The sequence below is a fragment of the Mobula birostris genome, chromosome 23 (assembly GCF_030028105.1).
Source record: "Mobula birostris isolate sMobBir1 chromosome 23, sMobBir1.hap1, whole genome shotgun sequence".
Taxonomy (NCBI): Eukaryota; Metazoa; Chordata; class Chondrichthyes; order Myliobatiformes; family Myliobatidae; genus Mobula; species Mobula birostris.
The window spans coordinates 9,717,153-9,743,974 of NC_092392.1; the positions used below are offsets into that span (position 1 = coordinate 9,717,153).

General features: G+C 43.5%; 1 protein-coding gene across 15 annotated transcripts in view; it reads right to left on the reverse strand.

The window, feature by feature from the left end:
- shank3a (SH3 and multiple ankyrin repeat domains 3a) overlaps positions 1-26,822 on the reverse strand; it is a 1,072,328-nt gene that overhangs the window by 529,188 nt on the left and 516,318 nt on the right. For all 15 annotated transcript variants that reach the window (XM_072241114.1, XM_072241121.1, XM_072241124.1 and 12 more), the window contains one exon: positions 14,253-14,330. In XM_072241114.1, the coding sequence (XP_072097215.1) occupies positions 14,253-14,330 (78 nt within the window). The remainder of the gene's footprint in view (positions 1-14,252; positions 14,331-26,822) is intronic.

Sequence of the window (26,822 nt, forward strand, 5' to 3'; positions counted from 1 at the left end):
TGTCAGCTACCATGGTTGCTATTATCACCTCCTTAATTTATCAGATTCCAGCACGAGGAGCCCTTTGCATCTCAGTTTATCAGCCTGCAGCAGCTGACTCCAAACTGCCCTTCACTTCACCCCCACCTAACTCATCTGTCTCATTTTTGCTCATTGCCTGCCTCCATCCATTATTCAAATACCACTGTCTCCCAACTCTATTCGCCCTCCCCTCTCCCTCCATCATGCAATTGCCTGTCATCTTTTACCCCCTCCTCAGTCCAACTATCACCTCAGGATCCTGTCTCCTTTCTCCTTTTCATACTGGCCATCTCCCTTCTCCATTTTCAGTTGTACAGTTGCAGGGATTTGACCTGAAATGTCAATAATTCCTTCCCCCCTACAGGTGGCACTCGATTTACCTCAATCCTCCAGCAGATTATTTGTTGCACATGATATCCAAAGCTAATCAGTAGCTTCTGAATGACTAAATCAATGCCGACTGGGGCTGATGCTCTTGCTATGCCAATATTCCTCATTTCTATGACATATAAACAAAGACATACATAAATAAATATGACATATAAGAGGAGTTTTACATGTTTATTTACATAGAGATACAGTGCAGAGAAGGCCCTTCTGGCCCGTTGTACCACTCCATCTCAGCAACCCCCAACAACCACAATAGAACCCTAATCTAATCACAGGACAATTTACAATGACCAATTAACCTACTAGCCGGCACATCTTTGGACTGTGGGAGGAAACTCACACATTCCATGGGGAAGTCATACAGAGACCCCTTACAGAGGATGCTGGGATTGAGCTCTGAACTCCAATGCTCAGAGGTGTCAGAGCTTCGTGTTAACTGCTGTGCTTCCATGGTCGGAAGGCTAAACTAATTTGCACGGTAACATTTCCTCTATGATTGCCCATTGGTTGAAAGATGGCAGATGAAATGAACTCAGGAAAGAATTACTGGATGATTCTGCTGGGAGCTTCGGAGGGAGAAGAGAATCATGGTGTGATTGGATGGGATACAGTTGCTAAGCAGTAGTACAATGCATTATAGTGCCAGCTGTAAAATCAGGGCTCAATTCCCACTGCTGAGTGTAAGGATTGTTTATGTTCTCTCCAAGAAGGTGTGGGTTTCCTCTGGATGTCCCAACGACACATGGTTAGAATTAGTGAGTTGCCGGCATGCTATGTTGGTGCCTGAAGCATAGTAACGCTTACGCGCTGCCCAGCACAATCCTCACTGATTTGATTTGACACAAATGACACACTTTACTGTATGTTTTGAAGCATATAGGACAAATAAAGCTAATCTTCATCTTTATCTTTGAATTAGTGGTGGGGGGAGCACTCAATGATTGTTGTTGGGTTGGGAAAATTATTAAGGGATGGGACAGAGGAAATCTGCAGATGCTGGAAATTCAAGCAACACACAAAATGCTGGTGAACTCAGCAGGCCAGGCAGCATCTATAGGAAGAGGTACAGTCGACGTTTCAGGCCGAGACCCTTCGTCAGGACTAACTGAAAGAAGAGATAGTAAGAGATTTGAAAGTGGGAGGGGGGGAGATCCAAAATGATAGGAGAAGACAGGAGGGGGAGGGATGGAGCCAAGAGCTGGACAGGTGATTGGCAAAGGGGATGCCAGACTAGAGAAGGGAGAGGATCATGGGATGGGGTGCCTGGGGAGAGAGGGAAGAGGGGAGGGGAGCCCGGAGGGTGGAGAGCAGGCAAGGAGTTATAGTGAGAGGGACAGAGGGAGAAAAAAAAGAGAGAGAAAAAAAGGGGGAAAAATAAAAAAGTATATTAAATAAATAAATAAGGATGGAGTGTGAAAGGGAGGAGGAGCATTAACGGAAGTTAGAGAAGTCAATATTCATGCCATCAGGTTGGAGGCTACCCAGACGGAACATAAGGTGTTGTTCCTCCAACCTGAGTGTGGTTTCATCTTGACAGTAGAGGAGGCTGTAGATAGGGATGGGAGCTGTTTGATTAAGAAAGCAGATGAACAGAAGGAATATTAGTACATCATTTACTAACCGAGGGGTTCAAACCCAGTTTGAACAAATAATTTGAAAACTAAACATTCTTTGGGGGGTAGAAAATTAGACAACAGAAAGCTGAAAAAAGGTTCAGTGGCAGATAAACATCTAAAGTTATCAGGCAGTGTCCCAGGTAAGGTGGATCCCTATAACGTATCTCTAAGCAGGAATAAATCCCTCATTCAAAATATTCTATAGCACTCTCATGGATTTTATTAAGTATTTCCTGTACCTAATGAAGGGGACATTAAATGTAGTTTGGGGTCTTCTGCTGCTGTAGCCTATCCACTTGAAAAGTTAACAAGTTTTGAATTCAGAAACACACCTCAGCACACCACTGTTGTAACGTATGGTTACTTGAGTAAATGTCAGCTTGAACCAGACTAGCCATTCTCCTCTGACCTCTCGCTTAACAAAGCACTTTTGCCCATAGAACTGCCACTCGCTGGATGTGTTTTTTTGTTTCTCGCACCATTCTCTATAAACTCAAGAGACTGTTGTGCATGAAAATTCCAGGACATCAGTAGTTTATGTGATACTCAAACCACCCCGTCTGGCACCAACAACCATTCCATGGTCAAAGTCACTTAGATCATATTTCTTTCCCATTGTGATGTTTGGTCTGAACAACAACTGAAACTCTTGACCATTTTTATGCATTGAGTTGCTGCCACATGATTGGCTGACTAGATATTTGCATTAATAAGCAGGTGTACAGGTGTACCTAATAAAGACGCCACTGAGTGCATATATCCAGTAGAACTTCATGTCAAATAAGCATTGTGCACATCTAGCAAATGAACAGAGAGATCAATAACACTGATAACTATGCCTATTCTTATTTGGAAGATGGCAGAGTGAACAACTTTAGCTTGTCTCCCAGCTGTTAACAGCAAAGTAAATGTTAGCATTAATATAAATAGAGTTTTATTCAACCTTTGTAAACAAAACCTGCCCATATTTTCAGAGAGCAAAGCTAGTGTGTTTTTTAAATGTGACATAATGTGAAAATGAAAAGACCAGTATCATACTACATCTCAGATAAAAATGTTTCACTTGAAATCCTGAAGACAAACATGACAACAATGCAAAATTCCAATCCACTGTTGAGTAAAAAATGCAAGCTTCACCCAACAATGCAACAGTCAGCACAATGTGGACACTCCAATACACTGAGACACACCATTGAGCAAGGAACATCCTCCAAAGCTTTCGGTTTAGTTCCCAGCTCGTTGTTGTTTCTGTTCTACTTCACGCCATAAATATTGGCTCAGCTATTGATAAGGACTATGCTTCTTCACTGCAGTTCTGATGTTAAACAAACATAAAACATCTCAGAAGGTTTATGGAGACCATTATACTATGTAAAACAGGATCCAAAGTATCAGTTAATTTGGAGCAAAATTCGAAGTTCAAAGTTAATTTGTTAATTTGTAGCAACATTCAAAGTTCAAAGTACATTTATTATCGAAGTATATATATTCTTTATACAACCTTGAGATTTGTCTCCTTACAGCCAACCACAAAACAAAGAACTTCAATGTGCAGAGAGAAAAAAAAGACAAATTATGACACAAAGCTGGGTGGCAGTGTGAAATGTGAGGAGGATGTTATGAAAATGCAGAGTGACTTGGACAAGCTGGGTGAGTGGGCGGATGCATGGCAGATTCAGCTTAATGTGGATAAATGTGAGGTTATCCACTTTGGTGGTAAGAACAGGAAGGCAGATTATTATCTAAATGGAGTCAAGTTAGAAAAAGGGGAAGTACAACGAGATCTAGGTGTTCTTGTACATCAGTCACTGAAAGCAAGCATGCAGGTACAGCAGGCAGTGAAGAAAGCTAATGGCATGCTGGCCTTCATAACAAGGGAAATTGAGTACAGGAGCAAAGAGGTCCTTCTGCAGCTGTACAGGGCCCTGGTGAGACCACACCTGGAGTATTGTGTGCAGTTTTGGTCTCCAAATTTGAGAAAGGATATTCTTGCTATCGAGGGAGTACAGCGTAGGTTCAAAAGGTTAATTCCCGGGATGGCGGGACTGTCATATGTTGAAAGATTGGAGCGACTGGGCTTGTATACACTTGAACTTAGAAGGATGAGAGGGGACCTGATTGAAACATATAAGATTATTAAGTGATTGGACACGCTAGAGGCAGGAAACATGTTCCCGATGTTGGGTGAGTCCAGAACCAGAGGCCACAGTTTAAGAATAAGGGGTAGGCCATTTAAAACAGAGTTGAGGAAAAACTTTTTCACTCAGAGAGTGGTGGATATGTGGAATGCTCTGCCCCAGAAGGCAGTGGAGGCCAAGTCTCTGGATGCTTTCAAGAAAGAGATGGATAGAGCTCTTAAAGATAGCGGAATCAAAGGTTATGGGGTAAGTCAGGAACTGGATACTGATAGTGGATGATCAGCCATGATCACCGTGAATGGCAGTGCTGGCTCAAAGGGCCAAATGGCCTACTCCTGCATCTATTGTATATTGTCTATAAAAATAAAGGTAAGCAAATAGCATTCAGAACTGAAGCTCACGAAAGTGAGTCACAGATTCAAAGCCAGGCATCACTACAGCCAATTCAAGAGCCCTTAGTTGCAGGCCACAGTCTCAGACCCTGGACCCTGGAGCAGCAAGCTGAATCTGCCCGAGCTTTGTCTCTGGCCCCGACGCCCTGACCTTTTCAATCTTATAAGCATTAATCAGCATCAAACTACAGAACAACTATATACAAATATGCAAACTAATCTGCCATAGATTCATACAGCACAGAATGAAGCCCTTCAGCCTAACAAGATGGCCTAGCCAAGCTAGTCCAATTTGTCAGCAAAAGGCCCATAACCTTCCAAACCTTTGCAATCCATGTCCATGTACATGGTAGTAGAAATAAACGTGCGGACTATTTTCTAAACAGAGAGAAAATCCAGGAATCTGAGATGCAGAGGGACTTGGGAGACTTTGTGCAGAGCACCCTGAAGGTTAATTTGCAGGTTGAGTTGGTGGTGACTCAACCTGCAAGTTAACCATGTTGGCATTCGTTTCAAGAGGTCTAGAATACAAGAGCAAAGATGTGATGCTGAGGCTTTATATGCACTGTTGAGGCCTCACCTTGAGTATTGTGAACAGTTTTGGGCCCCTCATCTTAGAAAAGATGTGCCGGCATTGGAGAGGGTCCAGAGGAGGTTCACAAGGATGATTCCAGGAATGAAAGGATTATCATACGAAGAACGTTTGATGGCTCTGGGTCTGTACTCGCTGGAATTCAGAAGAATGAGGGGGGGGATCTCATTGAAACCTTTCAAATGTTGAAAGGCCTAGACAGAGTAGATGTAGTAAGGATACTTCCTATGGTGGGGTTGTCTGGGACAAGAGGGCATAGCCTCAGTATAGAGGGGCGCCCTTTCAAAACAGAGATGTGGAGAAATTTCTTTCGCCAAAGGGTGGTGAATTTGTGGAATTTGTTGCCACATGCAGCTGTGGAGGCCAGGTCATTGGATGTATTTAAGGCAGAGATTGATAGGTTCTTGATTGGACATGGCATCAAAGGTTACAGGGAGAAGGCCAGGAATTGGGGTCGAAGAGGAGGTAGAAAAATGATCAGCCATGATTGAATGGCAGAGCAGACTCAATAGGCTTCATGGCCTAATTCTCTCCTATGTCTTATGGTCGAATCAAGAACCTATCAACCTCTACCTTAGATATATTCAATAACTTGTCCTGCACAGCAACCTGTAACAAAGAATTCCACAGATTCATCACCTTTTGGCTGCAGAAATCTTGCCTCATCTCTTGTCTAGATAGACGTCCCTCAATCCTGAGGCTCTGCCCTCTGGTTCTAGACTCCCCTATTTTAGGAAACCTCCTCTTCACACCCACTCTATTCAGACCTTTCAATATTTGATAGGTTTCAATGAGTTCCCCCCCACCCCCACTGTTCTTCTAAACGGCATGAGTACGGGCCCAGAGCCATCAAGCGCTCCTCAAAAGTTTACTCTTTCATATTTGGGATCATTCTTGTGAACCTTCCTTTGGAACAGAGATAAGGAGAAATTTTTTTTCCAGAGAGTAGTGCATCTGTGGAATTTGCTACAGACTTCAGTGGAGGCCAAGTCCATGGGTATATTTAAAGTGGAAGTTGATCATTTCCTGATCAGTCAGGGCATCAAATGATATGGCGAAAAGGCAGGTGTATGGGGTTGAGTGGGATCTGGGATTAGCCATGATGAAATGGTAGAGCGGACTTGATGGGCTGAATGGCCTAATTCTGCCCTTATGTCTGATGATCTTGGCACATCTTTTCTATTTCCCATTGTAATCTGTGGTCTACATCACAGCTACTGTTAGGAGGCCTGTATATAACTGTCATTAGGGTCCATTTACCCTTGGAGTTTCTTAACTCAAACCACAACAATTCAACATCGTCTGATCCTATGTCACCTCTTTCTACTGATTTGATGCCATTCTTTACCAGTAGAGCCACATCACCCCCTCTGCCTACCTTACTACCCTTCCAATACAATGTGAAACCTTGGACATTCAGCTCCCATTTGCAACCATCCTTCAGCACGATTCAGTGATGGCCACAATGTCATACCTAGCAATCTGCAATAGTGCAACAAGACCATCCATCTTGTTTCTTCTACTCCGTGTATTGTGATATAACACTGCATCCCTAATGCACTAATACTCACCATGCTGGTTGCAATTTTGTCCTATCATCTGCCTGCCCTTCCTGACAGTCAGACTGTGCGCTATCTTTGCCTTTTTACCACCTATCCTATCCTGAGTCCTTTCAGTCTGGTTCCCACCCCCTGCCAAATTAGTTTAAGTCCTCCAAACAGCTGTAACAAACCTGCCTATGAGAATATTGGTCCCCCTCGGGTTCAGGTGCAACTTGTCAGTTTCGTACAGGTCGTACCTCCCCCAGAAGAGATCCCAGTGATCCAAGAACCTGAAGCCCTGCCCCCTGCACCAGCTTCTCAGCCGCGCATTCATCTGCCAAATCATCCTGTTCCTACTCTCACTGGCATGTGGCACAGGTAGCAATCCAGAAATTACCACCCAGCAAGTCCTGCTTCTCAGCTTTCTGCCCAGCTCTCTAAATTCTCTTTTCTGGACCTCTTTGCTTTTCCTTCCTATGTCATTGGTACCAATATGTACCAAGACATCTGGCTGCTCTCCCTCCCCCTCCCTCTCCAAAATGCTGTGGACGCAATTAAGACGTCCCCAACCTTGGCACCTGGCAGGCGACGTACCATCTGGGTGTCCCGTTCATGTCCACGGAATCTCCTGACTGTTCCCCTCACTATTCAGTCCCCTATCACTACCGCTCCCCTCTTCTCCCTCTTCCCCTTCTGCACCACAGACCCATGCTCAGTGCCAGTAACTTGGTCTCCACGTTATTCCCCCGGAGGTCATCGCCCACAAAAGTATCCAAAACGGTATATGTGTTATTGAGGGGAATGGGCACAGGAGTGCTCTGTGCTAACTGCCTACTCGCATTAACATTTCTCCTGACAGTCACCCAGCTACTCACCCCCTTCAGTTTAGGGGAGACTATTTCCCTGTAACCCTGACCAATTATCTCCTCACTCTCGAGTACAAGCCGCAGGTCATCCAGCTGCTGCTCCTGATCCCTAACATGGTCTTCGAGGAGCTGCAGCTGGATGCACTTCACACAGATGTAGCTCCCTGGGAGATACTGGCTGTCCCAGGATTCCAACATCCAGTATGAAGAACACACAACGGCCATTTACTACTCTAGGTACAGTAAGAGAAGATAAAGGAAACTTTAACAGAAACTTTCCCAGAGCCAACGCCTCTTTGAAGCCGAAGCCTCCTTTGAGACAAAGCCTGATGCCCGCGAAGCTCTCCTTTTAAACATGTGTCGCTGACCTGCAAGAAACCTCATCGCTGTGGCCTGCTCCCGCTCCTGATTGGGCCGCCGGAATTACGTCTTATCGGAAGTAATAGCAAACAAACCCTGCTAAGCCGACGTACTTCCGATCAGATTGCATCTCCAACCTCACTCAGAATTGCTTTACAATAGCCTTCCGCAGGTCGTACCTGGACTTCTTGCAGAGTTCCGGATCAACAGCCTTGAATAGCCTCAGCAGACTGTGAATTTCCTGGTTCATCCACAGTTTTGGATTTGGCTAAGTCCAGTATGTCCTCAAGGATACACATTCATTCACATGGGTCCTGATGAAGTTGGTGATGAGCTCGGTATAACTAATTCAATTCCGCAGATGAACCCCTGTATATGCTTTAGTCCACTGATTCAAAGCAGTCCTGTAAGCATTCCTCTGCCTCCCTTGACCACAGCTTCAGAATCCTCACTACTGTTACTGCGATCTTTAGTCTCTGCTTGTACACTGGGAGTAAAAGTACAGCCAGGCGATCAGGCTTGCCAAGCGTGGCCTCAGCAGGTTTTCTCGGTGGTGGAGTAAAAGTGATCACGTGTGTTGGCTTCTCGGGTTCCACAGGTAACAGTTTGCTGGTAGTTTGTCGGAGACTCCTTCAAGCTGGTCAAGTTGAAATTGCCCACAATGAGCAGGTAGGCATCATGGAGTGCTGTCTCATGACTCTTGACCACAGGGATCAGCTCCTCCAAAGCCAGCGGCATGTTAGCCAGGGATAGGATATACGCTGCAACTGGGATGATGATGGAGAACCCCCTCGGCAGATAGATTGGTCAATACCTGGCTGCCAGATATTTCAGACAGAGGGAGCAGCACTGACAGAGAACTGCTGCGCACTACAATGAGCTAATCATGAACCAATGCCATCCTTGCTTTTACCTGATGCTGCCGTCCAGTTCATGCAGTGGAAGGTGAAGCCATCAGGCTTCAGGATTTTGAGTTTGGAGTGCTGGAGGCTGAAGCAGAGATCTGAGCAGTTCCTGATCAAAGGTTCAAAGGTACAATTTAATGTCAAAGAAATGTATACAAGATACATCCTGAAATGCTTTTCTTCACCAGCATTTACAAAAACAGAGGAGTGCCCAAAAGAATGAACGACAGTTAAATCTGAGAACCCCAGTCTCCCCCAGCTCCCCCCTCCCGCGCGTAAGCGGCAGTGATCAACAATCCCCCTCCCCCCCGTAAAACAAAGCATTGGCACCGCCACTGAGTGCCCAAGCGCGAGCAAAGCAACAGCAAAGACACCGACTTGCAGTTACCCCGAAGACTTCCCATTTCACCCAGTATTCGACGTACTGATTATCTCCCTGATAATGGAGAAAGGGGTGTCTCCATTTTCCCAGCGAGCGGTGACACATAACAAACAACTCGCTGGTTTTACGATGTTAAAAGTCCACTACATCACTTTTTCCGAGCTCCGTGCCTGAAGATCACAAAGATCCCAGGTCTCCAGGCACACAGCAGATATCCCGACTCCCCCGACGACACACAGGTCTCCTGTCATGACACCGACCCTTGATCCACCCGTCTCCAGAGCCCTGAGATCTGAGGCTTCTGAATTTAACCCAGACTCTTAGGTCGAGCCTTTGGTGTGCCGAACAATGGGCAGTTATGGAACCCCGAGGGTGGGTCCCATTCCCGCAAAGAACCATAATCAGTGTGTAACCCCAGGTCGGGGTCTTCAAAAGAACCCTGAAAGGGAAAAAAAGAGATGCCCAATTGGTTCTAAATTCTTGCACTGACGTCTTCAGTTTTACTTTCCAGAGACTGTACATTAGCCAGGAGGATGGTAGAGAGTGGAGGCCTCAGGGCTCTGCGTTTCAGTTTGACCAGCAGCCCAGCCTGGCAGCCATGCTTCCTTAATTAATGGAGCTGCACTTCCTGCTTGGTGGCCTGCAACCTGAACTCTGATGATTTCATAGACAGATAGATTTCTTTTCAATGCCTTGAAACAACGTTGCTTACTGAAGTACTTATGACTGTGACTGTAGATTTCAGTTATTGTAGTTCTAAGTGGGAATATCTCTATTCTTAGAGATACAGCACAGTAACAACCCTTTCCGGCCTAATGAGCCCATGCTGCCCAATTACACCCACGTGACTAATTAACCTGCCAACCCTTACGCCTTTGGACTGTGGGAGGAAACCAGAGCACCCAGAGGAAACGCACACAGTCACAGGGAGAATATACAAACTCCTTACAAACAGTGACAGGATCTTTTGATTCACTTGGGAGCTGCACACAAAGAGTCGCAACTGTCTACTGTTATCTTGCCATGTGAATGGAAGCAATAAGCTGAAATATCAACACTCAGAAATGTCTTGCTGGTGTTCAATTTTGGTCTGTTACTGATACGTCTACCATCAGAAAACCTGTCTTCAGCCAAATCAGTTTGCTCTATGTGTTAGGAAATAGCTAACTACTGGAAAAACAAATTTAATGAGCACCTAAGACATCCTAGCTGCCATGCTGAAGGCATGCTTCAGAACTAGTCACATCACTAATTGGTTTAGTACAGCTAGAATAGAAAGCAGAAAAGATTAAAGATGAGCTTTATTTGTCACATGTATATTGAAACATCGCTTCTCCGTGGATTGTCACCTTGTCATGGTGGAGAAGCTTGTGTGGTCCTGAGATCCCGAGAGCGATGTCGTCTGGAGCTATGCTCCTGGTAGGGTCACCCATGGCGGTAAGATCGAGGGTGAGGTCCCAGACAAAGAACAATCCAACCAAGACCTCAACGGTGGAACAGGCAGAAGAAGTTACTTTAAACTCAATGGCTGTGAAGGCGGATGAAGGCTGCAACAAATCTACTAGCTCCAATCGTCGTGATTTCCATGCCATTGGAATCAGTTGGTTGATTTGTGAAGTATTGTGTGCTTCTTGGAGTGCAACATCAAGTACACGTTAAACAAATACACGCACAGGCGTCTTCACTTTGTGGGCCACTTCTTCAAGTCTTTCGGCGATTGGGGGAGGGCTACGGGAGCAAGCAATGTGATGGCTGGAAGCTCCTAGTCAAGAACTGGCACGAAAGCGGTGAATATTTGATTCAGTCACTCAGCTTTTGGACAGAAGCAGGAAAGTTGTTCAGCAGCAGTATTCACGTCTGATCAGCCCTATTTAGGATCCACTCTGCTCACCCTGAACTGGGAAGGGGCTAGAAAAGGTGTCCTAAAAATAGTCTGCTTCACCCATCCTGTCTGGAAAGCCGCGTCCAGAGGGATCACCATCATGTGGTCCAAAAACATCGAGAAGTGAAACTATGAAATTTGGAACCTGGAATATATGAACTCTGATGGATAACCCAAACTCAGACCGACCAGAGAGGAGAACTGCCTTTGTTGCCCAGGAACTCCAGAAATTCAACTTTGGCATTGTTGCTCTGAGTGAGACCCACAGAGCTGGAGAACGGCAACTAAAGGAAGAACAAGGTCAAAACACCTTTTTCTGGAAAGGACTTGATCCTGAACAACCGAGGATCCATGGAGTAGGTTTTGCCATCCGAAACAGCCTACTTCAGAAGCTGACAGAGCAACCACTGGGAATCAACGAACATCTCATGACTCTGTGAATCCAGCTTGCCAAGAACCAACACGCCACCATCATCAACGCCTATGCTCCAACTCTGCACGCTGAAGATGAAGTAAAGATGAACTTCTGTGCCCAACTTGACCACGTCCTTTCCTCTGTTCCCAACGATGACAAGATCATTCTCTTGGGAGACTTCAATGCCATTGTCGGGAAAGATCATTGGCTTTGGACTGGAATAATAAGCAAGGAAGGAGTCGGCAAGGTCAACGCCAATGGAACACTCCTCCTCACCAAATGTGCTGAACACAACCTGGTGATTACAAACACCCTATTTCACTAGAAAAACAGGCACAAAGTCTCCTAGCAGCATCCACGCTCCAAACACTGGCACCTCATCGACTACATCATCATACAATCTCAGGACCAACAAGATGTACTGATAACAAGAGCTGTTACTGGTGCCGATGAGTGCTGGACAGACCATCGACTCATCTCGTCCACCATGAGAATGAAAATTCAGCCCAAAAGGAAACACCAAAATCAGAACACTATTAAGAAATTTAATGTTGACATCCTTCAAGACATCAGCCACGTACAGAAGTTCCAATAAAATCTTCAAGAACAACTGCCTCAACAAATCTGCAACAGCAGGAAAGATTCTCACCTGCATCATGAACAACTGACTCAAGCCTTTAGCTGAGAAGATCCTTCCGGAGACACAAGCCGGTTTTAGACCATCATGTGGAGCAATCGACATGATCTTCACAATACGACAACTACAAGAAAAATGTTGTGAACAACTTCAACCTTTGTACATGGCGTTCATCGACCTCACCAAAGCCTTTGACTCGGTATCAAGGGAACTCCTATTGGATGTCCTACCCACCTATGGATGCCCTGAAAAGTACATTTGAATCCTGAGACTCCTCCACGATGGCATGCTTGCCACAGTCATGGTCAGCAACAGTAACTGTGAGCCTTTTCAAGTTAGATCAGGAGTAAAACAGGGATGCGTGATTGCCCCAACTTTGTTCACCATCTTTATTGTGACAATCATCCACATTATCAAGGACGAGCTACCCCCAGGAATTGAAATTGTCTACAGAACAGATGGCAGACTTGCCTGTTTCAAATCCAAAACGAAGACATCCACGAGTTCCCTCATCGAGTTCTAATATGCAGATGACAACAGTGTTGCAGCTCTTTCAGAAAACCACCTACAACAGATTCTGACTGCCTTCAACCGTGCATACACAAAACTTGGACTTGCCATCAATTCCAAGAAGACTCAGATCATCTATCAACCGTCACCAATTGAGACAAATCGGATAGAACCATCAATTCAACTTGGCGAAACAACCCTGGAAAACTTGGACCACTTTCCGTATCTTGGAAGTCACTTCTCTCCCAATGTCAACCCTAATGATGAGATCCAACATCGTCTTTAATGCGCTGGAACAACTTTTGGACGTCTCCGAACAAGAGTCTTTCATGATCGTGATATCCAAACAGACACCAAAATGTTAGTGTACAAAGCAGTGGTAATCCCAATGCTCCGGTATGCATCAGAAACCTGGACAACATACCGGCGACATCTGAAGGCACTTGAAAAGTTCCATCAACGCTGTCTTCGAAACATCTTAAATATCAGCTGGGAAGATAGAAAAACCAACGTCAGTGTGCTAAATGAAGCAAAAACAACAAGCATTGAGCCTGCGTCATCAAGAACCAACTAAGATGGAGCGGTCATGTTGTTTGGATGAAAGACGGATGTCTGCCAAAACAAACCTACTCCCAGCTTAAAGAAGGCAAACGTAAAAGAGGCGGACAACAGAAGAGATTCAAAGACGTCTTAAATGCCAACATGAAGAAATGTAACTTCGACATCAACAATTGGGAAACCAATGCCAAGGACACGAAACTCTGGCAAGCCATCATCCTAGAAGGAACAGCAACTTTCGGAGCCAACAGATGTGCAGAATTAGAAGAAAAGAGAAGAAAATGGAAAGAGAGGCAGCAACAACCAAAGCCCGATCTGCCATCTGGAACTACCTGTCCTGAATACGGAAGAACTTTCAAAGCCAAGATTGGACTCATAAGCCACTTGAGAGCCCATAAGTAGATCAACAGAATTCGTCCATTGTTTTCAAGAGGGAAAACAATAAATTCTGACTGGCACAGCAATACCACATTCTGCAAAATGAATAAAATGTTTCTAGAAACTACAGCAGTTATTAATTTCGATATTACAAGGAGGATAATGCTGCTACAATAATTACTCTCCTAACTGAATAATACAGAAAACAGAGATGTCAAAATTATTATATTTCTGCAGGGTGCCACACACTGATTATATAGCTGTAATCCCAAATCATACTACAGAGAATATTGAGCGGCACTAATTAATACTCTTCTACAAGATATTATAAAAGAATATTGAGCTGTAGTATTAATCTCCCTCACCGTGTTACAGAAACTATTAAGTGGTCATAATTATTACTTTTTAAACTCTTTATTAAATGAAAATATTTAAATCTAGAAAATATTATACTTTGCTTTAGTTTATTTTCATATAACAAAACTCAGACAAACTATGAACTCCATGACATAGAATTCTGTGTTGCAATACTTACTGTATCAGCTTGCACTGCATTATACAAAAAATTCTTTGGTGTTTACAGGTTTGGAATGAAAAAAAAAACTTTTTAAAAAAAACTCTGAAGATCAACATGCACAGAAATAGTTATGACATTTGACGCATCCCTACCTGAAATGCTGACTGACTGTTGTAATTCTTAACTTCTTTGTTTGCTCCTCGAAATAAAAGGACCCTTGCACAACTTTCCTGGAAGTGAATGAGCAGAACATTTTTACATACTTTATCATTATGTCTCACAAAGTTATATATTGATTATAAATGCATAGTGGAGCACTATTTATATTTGCTGAAATCTAGACATCTCCTAATTGAAGGTAAACTCATACATATCTTATGGATATGACAAATAAAGTGGGATACCGCATTGTGTATATTTTAACAGAAACGTAGTAGGGTCCTAAATACAGAAAGACAAACTGTATACTCCAGATCAGGGCATTTCCTGCGTTTACTGATGCCAAATGGAAATATACCCCAAAGACCTTTCTGCAAAATGTTCACTGTTTTAAAAATCAATAGATCTGCATTGTTAAGTATTTTGTAATGTAATCATGCATTTTACTTCCAGACAACAGCTTTAAAAGTATACATTGTGTGTAGTCTACTGATCAATCATGGGTGTTTGAAGATTCATAATATTGGGAGATTAAACATAAACCAGTAAAACGCAGAACAGTAAAAGTGTTGCATGAATGGACCAATTTGAATGTTCTGATATAAGTGTAGCTCTTTTCATGTTGGAATTTATTACCAAAGCCAAATAGCTGATCTGATGCAGAAATCAAGTATTTCATCCCCTGGATGTACAGTATATATTCTAAATATTATAAACGCAGAACCACATGCTTACTGTAACCATGTTTATGAGTACGGAAACAAAGCAGAGAGCTATCGTAGAACATCACTCAAATTGTATTAGCATGTATAATAAACAATTTGAGTTACAGCTCATATACTTGGGATACTATAAACACAAAAATAAAATGCTAAGCGAATATTATACATACAGTTGCAACAATTTGTACAAATAAATAAAGATATAAGGCACTATGACTATATAAAAAGGCAACTTCAAATATACAATATAAGGAGCCATGGAAAATGACTTGATATACATTTGGTCCTCAGAGTGCATTTTTTCCTAAGACAATAAATATTATTACGACCTGAAGAAAGATGGATCTGTGTGTCTGAAGTATAAAATCTCAGACCTAGCATGAGCTATTCACAGTAGTGTTGAATGCAATCAATTCTATGAAAACAATTACCTCATCACCATGCTACTGTCCGGGAAAAATACGAAAATGAACTTTGGGTAAAGATTGCAGAGGATTCAATTCCATTCACCACTTTTCAGAAAATGAAACAGCTTGAGGCCAACATATCAGGACTGTGCAACATTCAGGCATGAACGAAAAAGTGTCAGGTGGCATTTGTGTGACACAGCATCAGACAATAACTAAATACAACTGATAACTGTGTTCCCTTGCCATTCAATACCATTACCAATGCAGCATCCCCTAACAACAGCATGTCATAGATAAGATATAAAACCAGAGCAACTACACCAGTACTTTGCCTATATAGAAATGCCCAGAGGTTATTTATTTTGCAGCAAACAACACGTCCCCCAAGGACTTTCTAAAACCTACAAAGCACTTGTCAAATATGTGATACTTTCCACTTGGCAGGAGAAATGCGGTCTTACATTCAAGAACCTTGCTTGACATGCTGTTTGTCACTCATCATTTTAATTCATTTCACCTGCTGGGAATAATACACCACGATACCGTACAGATTAGCAACAACATCTCCTCCACCACCGCCATCAGAACAGGTGCACCACAAGGCTTAGCCCCCTGCTCTACCCACTTTATACCTATGATCGTCTGGCTGGGAACAACTCCAATACTATATTTACTGTAAGTTTACTGATGATACCACTGTCGTTGGCTGAAACAAAGGTGGTGATGAATCAGTATATAGGAGGAAGATTGAACATCTGGTTGAGTGGTGCCATAGCAACCAACTCTTATTCAATGTCAGCAAGACCAAAGAGCTGATTATTAAGTACAGGAGAAAGAATCCTAAGATCAATGAACCAGTCTTCATTAGGGCACTGGAGGTGGAGAGGATCAGGAACTTTAAATTCCTTGGCATTATCACATCAGGGGATCTGGGACCAGCAAGTAAGTGTCATCACAAAGAAGATATGACAGAAACTTTACTTTCTTAGAAGTTTGTGTAGATTTGGCCTGCCATCTTAAACCTTGACAAACTTCTATAAATGCACAGTAGAGAGCATCCTGACTAGATGTGGTCTGATATGGAAACCCCAAAGCTCAGGAATGGAAATGTCTACTTCTAGTCAAAGCCTTCCCATCATTAAGCACATTTACAAAGAGTACTACCACAGGATAGCAGCATCTATCAGCAAGGGGCCCTCATCATCTAGGCCATGCTCTCTTCTCATTACTACCATCTGACAGGAGGCACAGAAGCATTAGGACCTACACCACAAGGTTCAGAAACAGTTATTACCCTACAACATCAGACTCCTGAACCAGCTTGGATAACTTCACTCACCTCAACACTGAACTGACTCCACAACCTATGGACTCATGTCAACAACTCTACAACTCAGTATTATTTATTTACATATTTTAGTTATTATATCCATGATTTATCCTCTTTTGCATGTTGGATATTTGCCAGTCTTTGCCTAGCATGGTTTTCATAAAGTGTATTGTACTTCTTTATTTTCCTGTAAATGCCTGTAAGAATATGAACCTCAAGGTAGTATATGCTAACGTATATATACTTTTGATAATAAATTTAGTTTGAACTTTGACTATCTGCTGTGTGCCTCATTAGTTGGATAAATTCTGTAAACTACAACCCAGAGTCCTACCAGTATGAATCCTGATTAGCTTATGTGTAGGTTTGTGCTATCCTTCATTATCTCTGACTACACACTATCGCCCAGCTTGTGCAGGATACAATGAAGTCACCAAGATGTTCCCAGCTCTGCAAGTGCACATTTTTCTGACATAAATTTGGTAACTGTTGAACTTCTCCCCAAAATCCTATATATTCTTCTGAAGGACATACCCCAGCTGATTTTTCTTTAAAATGCAATTGTGTCAATGGTGTAAGAAGTGCGTGTGTTTAAACAAGGTCATTTGTTATTTAAAAACGCGAACAACAGGAATTCTGCAGATGCTGGAAATTCAAGCAACACACATAAAAGTTGCTGGTGAACGCAGCAGGCCAGGCAGCATCTCTAGGAAGAGGTGCAGTCGACGTTTCAGGCCGAGACCCTTCGTCAGGACTAACTGAAGGAAGAGTGAGTAAGGGATTTGAAAGTTGGAGGGGGAGGGGGAGATCCAAAATGATAGGAGAAGACAGGAGGGGGAGGGATGGAGCCAAGAGCTGGACAGGTGATTGGCAAAAGGGGATACGAGAGGATCGTGGGACAGGAGGTCCAGGAAGAAAGACAAGGGGGGGAGACCCAGAGGATGGGCAAGGGGTATATTCAGAGGGACAGAGTGAGAAAAAGGAGAGTGAGAGAAAGAATGTGTGCATAAAAATAAGTAACAGATGAGGTACGAGGGGGAGGTGGGGCATTAGCGGAAGTTAGAGAAATCGATGTTCATGCCATCATGTTGGAGGCTACCCAGACGGAATATAAGGTGTTGTTCCTCCAACCTGAGTGTGGCTTCATCTTTACAGTAGAGGAGGCCGTGGATAGGCATGTCAGAATGGGAATGGGATGTGGAACTAAAATGTGTGGATCCCATTCCCATTCTGACATGGAGTGGTATTTGTACCTCCATAGTCCGTTCCCCCCGATTGGTTAGTTCTCATCCAATCAGGTTTCCGCTGCCCAACCTTGTTTCCAGTCAAATTCCAGTTCTTACTTGGAGCGAGACCTTCGTCTTTAAAATTCTTTTCCTCTAGTTTTATTATAGCTTCCTTTACCAGGCGGTTTTTCCTGGTTTTTCTGTCAGCCCTTTTAAAAACCCTAATGATTTTCTTTACCTTGTTGCCATTCTGTGGGAACATCATACATAATTGTCTTATTTCCTCAGGGAGACTCTCTGGGTCTGATATAGTTTTCACACAGTTGATGAAAGTGGTAAGAATTGCTCTATGTTGGGTGGCGTCATGGTCGCTGTTATTGTTGAGGTATAAGTGTGAATGGGTTTCCGATAGAGGCCGTATCCGAGGCTACCATCTGGTTTCTGTATTATTAGAATGTCCAGGAACGGGAGGCAACCATTCTTCTCCATCTCCATCATCAATTGAATATACTGTTCAGATGGTCATGGAACTGTTGGAGTGCCTCGATTCCATGAGACCATGCTACAAAGGTGTCTCCAATGTATCTGAAGAAGCATTTAGGGTATAAGGGTGATGAACTCAGAGCCCTCTCCTCAAGTCCTCCAAGCAGAAATTGGCATCAGCTGACGACAAGGATGATCCTATGGTCACACTGTCCATTTATTCATAGTAGTTCCCCTTATAGAAGGAAGTACGTCGATGTAAGGGTGTTCAAAAAGGACAATGATACCCTTATCAAACCTTGGCCACATGAAGGCCAAGCTGTCTTTGATAATCAGTTTCAACATGGTGCTTCTGTTCATGAGAGTTCCCATTATCCTCCGGGTTCAGCTGGGTTTTGGTTATCGTTTTAACGAAGTTGGCTGAATTTGCGATGTGATGCTCACAGCCCCCAAAGGGTGACAGCATGGCCATTAAATGCTTTGTGAGTTAGTAAGTTGTTCAATCTATCCCACTGATGATGGGTTTGGGGTAACTCTCCTTGGGGAGCCTGTAAAGTCTAGGTGGTACTGGCTCCGGAGGCAGAAGTGTCTTGCACGTCTGCTGGCAGTCCGGCAGTCCGGATGTTTCAGTAAAGCAGACGTTATCCTGACAATCGAATCTGTGGGATTCCACTGCAGAACTCTGCAGGTGGCACCGTCCAGAATCTGCTGGACTTTCCTGTGGAATCCCTCGGAGGACATCAGGACCTTTGCATTTTCTTTAGCACTTACAGGACGGAGCAGCGTATATCGGCCAGACGGGACACATGGTGGAAACCTGAATATAGGAGCAAGGGAAGTGTGTCCAACCTCAAATAAGATTGACAAGGGAGAGGCTGTGGATGTTGTGTATTTGGATTTTCAAAAGGCCTTCGATAAAGTGCCGCATTAGAGGCCTGCTTAATAAGATGAGAGCCCATGGAATTACAGGAAAGATATTGGAATGGGTGGAGCATTGGCTGATAGGCAGAAAGCAAATGGTGGGAATAAAGGGATCCTATTCTGATTGGTTGCCGGTTACTAGTGGCGTTCCGCAGGGGTCACTGTTGGGGCCGCTTCTTTTTACAATTTATATCGATGATTTAGATTACGGATTAAGTGGTTTTGTGGCTAAGTTTGCGGATGACAAAGTTTTTGTAGCCTTTTCCAGCTTCATGCACCGCCACAATACTTCTTCAAGACCTCTGAAAGTTGCTTTGATCAAGGTATGGTGCCACGTAAACAGATCTTTCTTGAGAAGAGCAGGCTGTGTCAGTAACCTGAATTTGTGTGTCTTTTTATAGAGTAGGGCACCGCTACAACCCACAGCTCCAATATCATTAAATTGATTAGGACACCTGATGCCAATTAACTTTTGTAGAAGGCATTACTCCAGAGGTTCACATACTTTTTCCAACAAATACATGTAAAATTGGATCATTTTTATAAATAAATGAACAAATATATTGTTTTTGTGTTATTTATTTAATTGGGTTCTCCTTATCTAGTTTTAGAACTTGGATAAAGATCTGATCACACTTTAAGTCATATTTATGCAGAAATAGAGAAAATTCTATGGGGTTCACAAACTTTTTAGCACCACTGTACCTCCTTCCTCATGTTAGTAATTTGCAGCTTTGAAGCACACTTATGTTGGCAAATACCCAGGGCCCTACCAAGTCCATCCTCAGCCATATAGAAGGACAGAGGAGAATTACTGGAGGTTTTGTAGGGATATTTGGTCTATTGTTAGCCACTGGTGAAGGCCCATAAGACTGGAGAATGGTGAATGTAATGCCAGTGTTTAAGATGGGTGGCAAGGATAGGCTATGGTGAGCCTGATTTCAGTTGTACGGAAGCGACTGCAGGGAATTCTAAGAGCCAAGATCTACCATCACTTGGATAGTCAAGGCCTGATCAGGAATAGTCAGTATGGCTTTGTGCATGGGAGGTCTCATTGTTTGATAAAGTTTATTCTAAAACCTTTGTGATTTTTGAAGAAATGATGGAGGGGATAGGTAAAGGTAGGAGAGTGAATGTTGTCTATAAGGACACATGAGATTTCGGTGAAGCCAGCAAGGTGGATTCAGAACTGGCTCAATGATAGGAAGCAGAGGGTGCTGGCTGAAGGTCAATTTTCCAACTGTAAGCCTGTGACTACCGTGGTGTCCCGGGATCAATTTTGGGACCTTTGATATTTATTATTTGTGTAGATAATATGGATGTGAATATGCATGCCATGATTAGCAAGTTTGCTGATGAGATTATATTGGGGGATCCTTTCGTGAGTGTAACAGGTTGCAATGAACTACAAGGAGATTTTGATCAGGTGGGGACATGGGCTCAGAGTGAGGGAATGGATTTCAGTTTAAGTGTGAGGTGATGCACTTTGGATTTTCAACGCAGGGTAGGACTTGTATGGTGATTGGCAGTGCACTGACGACTGTAGTGGAACAGAGGGACCTGCGAGTATAAGCACACAGCTCACTGAAAGTGGCTGCACAAGTAGACAGGGTGGTAAGGAAGGAACTTAGCATGATGGGGCAAAAGACTTTGGAGGAGAGACAATTCCACTTCCCAGTTTCCCCCCTCACCACCTCTCCTTACCTGCCCATTACCTCTCCCTGGTGCTCCTCCCACCTTCCCTTTCTTTCTTTATCAGATTCCCCCTTCTCCAGCCCTTTATCTCTTTCACCTATCAGCTTTCCAGCACTTTCTTCATGCCTCCGCCCACCCTCCTGGTTTCACCTATCACCTACCACCTTGTACTTCCTCCACCCCACCTTCTTGATCTAACTTCTCATCTTTTTTTTCCCCAAGTGCTGATGCAGGGTCTTGGCCTGAAACGTAGACTGTTTACTAGATGCTGCCTGCAGCATCTTGCGTATTGCATAGGAGAAGGAAGATTATGTTGCCTTTGTAAGTCATTCGGTGAGACTGCATTTGAAATATGGTGTGAGGATGCTGCCTGGACAAGTGGGCCTGAGTTATTGGGAGAGGCTAGCAATGCTGACTCTCTATTGTTTTCAATGCTGAAGAATGAGAGGTGACTGCAAAAGTTTATAAAAGTGTAAGGGACCTTGATAAGGTGACGGGTCATGATTTTCTCCAGGGGTAGGGAGTCCAAAACTAGAGTGCACAAACACAGGGTAAGAGGGGGAACTTTAAACGCAATTTGAATAGTAACTAATTTACCCAGAGTAATAAGTACTTGGAATGAGCTTCCAGGGGAAATAGTTGTGGTGGGTACAACTGCAACATTTAGGTAGCATTTGGACAGCTACATGGAGGGGAAGAGTTCGGTCGGTGGGTGGGTGAGGAGGGGGGGTGAGCTTGCACAACAGGGACCAGCAGGAAGGATGTGGTTGTCGGCATGGACCAATTGGGCTGGAGAGCCTGCTTCTGTGCTGCATTTCTCAAAGAGATTTGACTGCTTCTAGTGGTAAAGATTGTTGTGGTTTAAATATACAGTCTGTATTGAATTTATTAAATCTGCTTCGTTCAAATTGTTACCATACTTGATGTCATTTTGCTGAATCTACACCGGATTCTTCGAGGTAAGATTTTGCTTTATAAAATAAGGTAAGGAAACTTTATTGTAATTATGGAAAATTAACACTAACACGGATGTAAAATAAACACATTGGGGATTGAGGGAGTTAGGGTAGCAATTAATTTGTTTATGGATGGAAAATAAACTGATTTACAAATATTAAATTCATTGCACCTGCTCCTACTAGATTATTAATTTTATGCTAATTTCCAAAAACCACAGAGGCTACCCATTACATTTTTGTTGGAGTGGAAGCTTCCTTGCTAGGCCACCATACATTCAGTAGCCACTTTATTAGATACACCTGTTCATTAACCATATAACCATATAACAATTGCAGCACGGAAATAGGCCATCTCGCCCCTTCTAGTCCATGCCGAACTCTTACCCTATCCTATTCCCATCGACCTACACTCAGCCCATAACCCTCCATTCCTTTCCTGTCCATATATCTATCCAATTTAACTTTAAATGACAACATAGAACCTGCCTCAACCACTTCTGCTGGAAACTCATTCCACACAGCTACCACTCTCTGAGTAAAGAAGTTCCCCCTCATGTTACCTATAAACTTTTGTCCTCTAATTCTCAACCCATGCCCTCTTGTCTGAATCTTCCCCACTCTCAATGGAAAAAGTCTAACCACGTCAACTCTATCAATCCCCCTCATAATTTTAAATACCTCTATCAAGTCCCCCCTCAATCTTCTACACTCCAAAGAATAAAGACCTAACTTGTTCAACCTTTCTCTGTAACTTAGGAGATGAAACCCAGGCAACATTTTAGTAAACCTGCTCTGTACTCTCTCAATTTTATTGACATCCTTCCTATAATTCGGTGACCAGAACTGTACACAATACTCCAAATTTGGCCTTACCAATGCCTTGTACAATTTCAACATTACATCCCAACTCCTATACTCAATGCTCTGATTAATAAAGGCCAGCAAACCAAAAGCTTTCTTCACCACCCTATCCACATGAGATTCTATCTTCAGGGAACTATGCACCATTATTCCTCGATCCCTCTGTTCTACAGCATTATTCAATGCCCTACCATTTACCATGTATGTCCTATTTTGATTAGTCCTACCAAAATGTTGCACCTCACACTTTTCAGCGTAAAACTCCATCTGCCATCTTTCAGCCCACTCTTCTAACTGGCCTAAATCTCTCTGCAAGCTTTGAAAACCTACTTCATTATCCAGAACGCCACCTATCTTAGTATAGAAACATAGAAAATAGGTGCAGGAGTAGGCCATTCGGCCCTTCGAGCCTGCACCGCCATTTATTATGATCATGGCTGATCATCCAACTCAGAACCCCGCCCCAGCCTTCCCTCCATACCCCCTGACCCCCATAGCCACAAGGGCCATATCTAACTCCCTCTTAAATATAGCCAATGAACTGGCCTCAGCTGTTTCCTGTGGCAGAGAATTCCACAGATTCACCACTCTCTGTGTGAAGAAGTTTCTCCTAATCTCGGTCCTAAAAGGCTTCCCCTTTATCCTCAAACTGTGTCCCCTCGTTCTGGACTTCCCCAACATCGGGAACAATCTTCCTGCATGTCTAATCCCTTTAGGATTTTATACGTTTCAATCAGATCCCCCCTCAATCTTCTAAATTCCAATGAGTACAAGCCCAGTTCATCCAGTCTTTCTTCATATGAAAGTCTTGCCATCCCAGGAATCAATCTGGTGAACCTTCTTTGTACTCCCTCTATGGCAAGGATGTCTTTCCTCAGATTAGGGGACCAAAACTGCACACAATACTCCAGGTGTGGTCTCACCAAGGCCTTGTACAACTGCAGTAGTACCTCCCCGCTCCTGTACTCGAATCCTCTCGCTATAAATGCCAGCATACCATTCGCCTTTTTCACCACCTGCTGTACCTGCATGCCCACTTTCAATGACTGGTGTATAATGACACCCAGGTCTCGTTGCACCTCCCCTTTTCCTAATCGGCCACCATTCAGATAATAATCTGTTTTCCTATTTTTGCCACCAAAGTGGATAACTTCACATATATCCACATTAAATTGCATCTGCCATGAATTTGCCCACTCACCCAACCTATCCAAGTCACCCTGCATCCTCTTAGCATCCTCCTCACAGCTAACACTGCCACCCAGCTTCGTGTCATCCGCAAACTTGGAGATGCTGCATTTAATTCCCTCATCTAAGTCATTAATATATATTGTAAACAACTGGGGTCCCAGCACTGAGCCTTGCGGTACCCCACTAGTCACCGCCTGCCATTCTGAAAAGGTCCCGTTTATTCCCACTCTTTGCTTCCTGTCCGCTAACCAATTCTCTATCCACATCAATACCTTACCCCCAATACCGTGTGCTTTAAGTTTGCACACTAATCTCCTGTCTGGGACCTTGTCAAAAGCCTTTTGAAAATCCAAATATATCACATCCACTGGTTCTCCCCTATCCACTCTACTAGTAACATCCTCAAAAAATTCTATGAGATTCGTCAGACATAATTTTCCTTTCACAAATCCATGCTGACTTTGTCCGATGATTTCACTGCTTTCCAAATGTGCTGTTATCACATCTTTGATAACTGACTCCAGCAGTTTCCCCACCACCGACGTTAGGCTAACCGGTCTATAATTCCCCGGTTTCTCTCTCCCTCCTTTTTTAAAAAGTGGGGTTACATTAGCCACCCTCCAATCCTCAGGAACTAGTCCAGAATCTAATGAGTTTTGAAAAATTATCAATAATGCATCCACTATTTCTTGGGCTACTTCCTTAAGCACTCTAGGATGCAGACCATCTGGCCCTGGGGATTTATCTGCCTTCAATCCCTTCAATTTACCTAACACCACTTCCCTACTAACATGTATTTCGCTCAGTTCCTCCATCTCACTGGACCCTCTGTCCCCTACTATTTCTGGAAGATTATTTATGTCCTCCTTAGTGAAGACAGAACCAAAGTAATTATTCAATTGGTCTGCCATGTCCTTGCTCCCCATAATCAATTCACCTGTTTCTGTCTGTAGGGGACCTACATTTGTCTTTACCAGTCTTTTCCTTTTTACATATCTATAAAAGCTTTTACAGTCAGTTTTTATGTTCCCTGCCAGTTTTCTCTCATAATCTTTTTTCCCCTTCCTAATTAAGCCCTTTGTCCTCCTCTGCTGAACTCTGAATTTCTCCCAGTCCTCAGGTGAGCCACTTTCTCCGGCTAATTTGTATGCTTCTTCTTTGGAATTGATACTATCCCTAATTTCCCTTGTCAGCCACGGGTGCACTACCTTCCTTGATTTATTCTTTTGCCAAACTGGGATGAACAATTGTTGTAGTTCATCCATGCAACCTTTAAATGCTTGCCATTGCATATCCACCGTCAATCCTTTAAGTGTCATTTGCCAGTCTATCTTAGCTAATTCACGTCTCATACCTTCAAAGTTACCCCTCTTTAAGTTCAGAACCTTTGTTTCTGAATTAACTATGTCACTCTCCATCTTAATGAAGAATTCCACCATATTATGGTCACTCTTACCCAAGGGGCCTCTCACGACAAGATTGCTAATTAACCCTTCCTCATTGCTCAAAACCCAGTCCAGAATAGCCTGCTCTCTAGTTGGTTCCTCGACATGTTGGTTCAAAAAACCATCCCGCATACATTCCAAGAAATCCTCTTCCTCAGCACCTTTACCAATTTGGTTCACCCAATCTACATGTAGATTGAAGTCACCCATTATAACTGCTGTTCCTTTATTGCACACATTTCTAATTTCCTGCATAATACCATCTCCGACCTCACTACTACTGTTAGGTGGCCTGTACACAACTCCCACCAGCGTCTTCTGCCCCTTAGTGTTACGCAGCTCTACCCATATCGATTCCACATCTTCCCGGCTTATGTCCTTCCTTTCTATTGCGTTAATCTCTTCTTTAACCAGCAATGCCACCCCACCTCCCCTTCCTTCATGTCTATCCCTCCTGAATATTGAATATCCCTGAACGTTGAACTCCCATCCCTGGTCACCCTGGATCCATGTCTCTGTGATCCCAACTATATCATAATCATTAATAACAATCTGCCTTTCAATTCATCCACCTTATTACGAATGCTCCTTGCATTGACACACAAAGCCTTCAGGCGCTCTTTTACAACTCTCTTAGCCCTTATACAATTATGTTGAAAAGTGGCCCTTTTTAATGCTTGCCCTGGATTTGTCAGCCTGCCACTTTTACTTTTCTCCTTAGTACTTTTTGCTTCTACCCTCACTTTACACCCCACTGTCTCTCTGCACTGGTTCCCATCCCCCTGTTGTGAACTAACCTCCTCATGCCTAGCCTCTTTAATTTGATTCCCACCCCCCAACCATTCTAGTTTAAAGTCACCTCAGTAGCCCTCGCTAATCTCCCTGCCAGGATATTGGTCCCCCTAGGATTCAAGTGTAACTCGTCCTTTTTGTACAGGTCATGCCTGTGCCAAAAGAGGTCCCAATGATCTAAAAACTTGAATCCCTGCCCCCTGCTCCAATCCCTCAGCCACGCATTTATCCTCCACCTCATCGCATTCCCACTGTCACTGTCGCGTGGCACAGGCAGTAATCCCGAGATTACTACCTTTGCGGTCCTTTTTCTCAACTCCCTTCCTAGCTCCCTATATTCTCCTTTCAGGACCTCATCCCTTTTCCTACCTATGTCATTGATACCTATATGTACCACAACCTCTGGCTCCTCACCCTCCCACTTCAGGATATCTTGGACACGATCAGAAATATCCCGGACCCTGGCACCAGGGAGGCAAACTACCATCCGGGTCTCTGGACTGCGTCCACAGAATCGCCTATCTGACC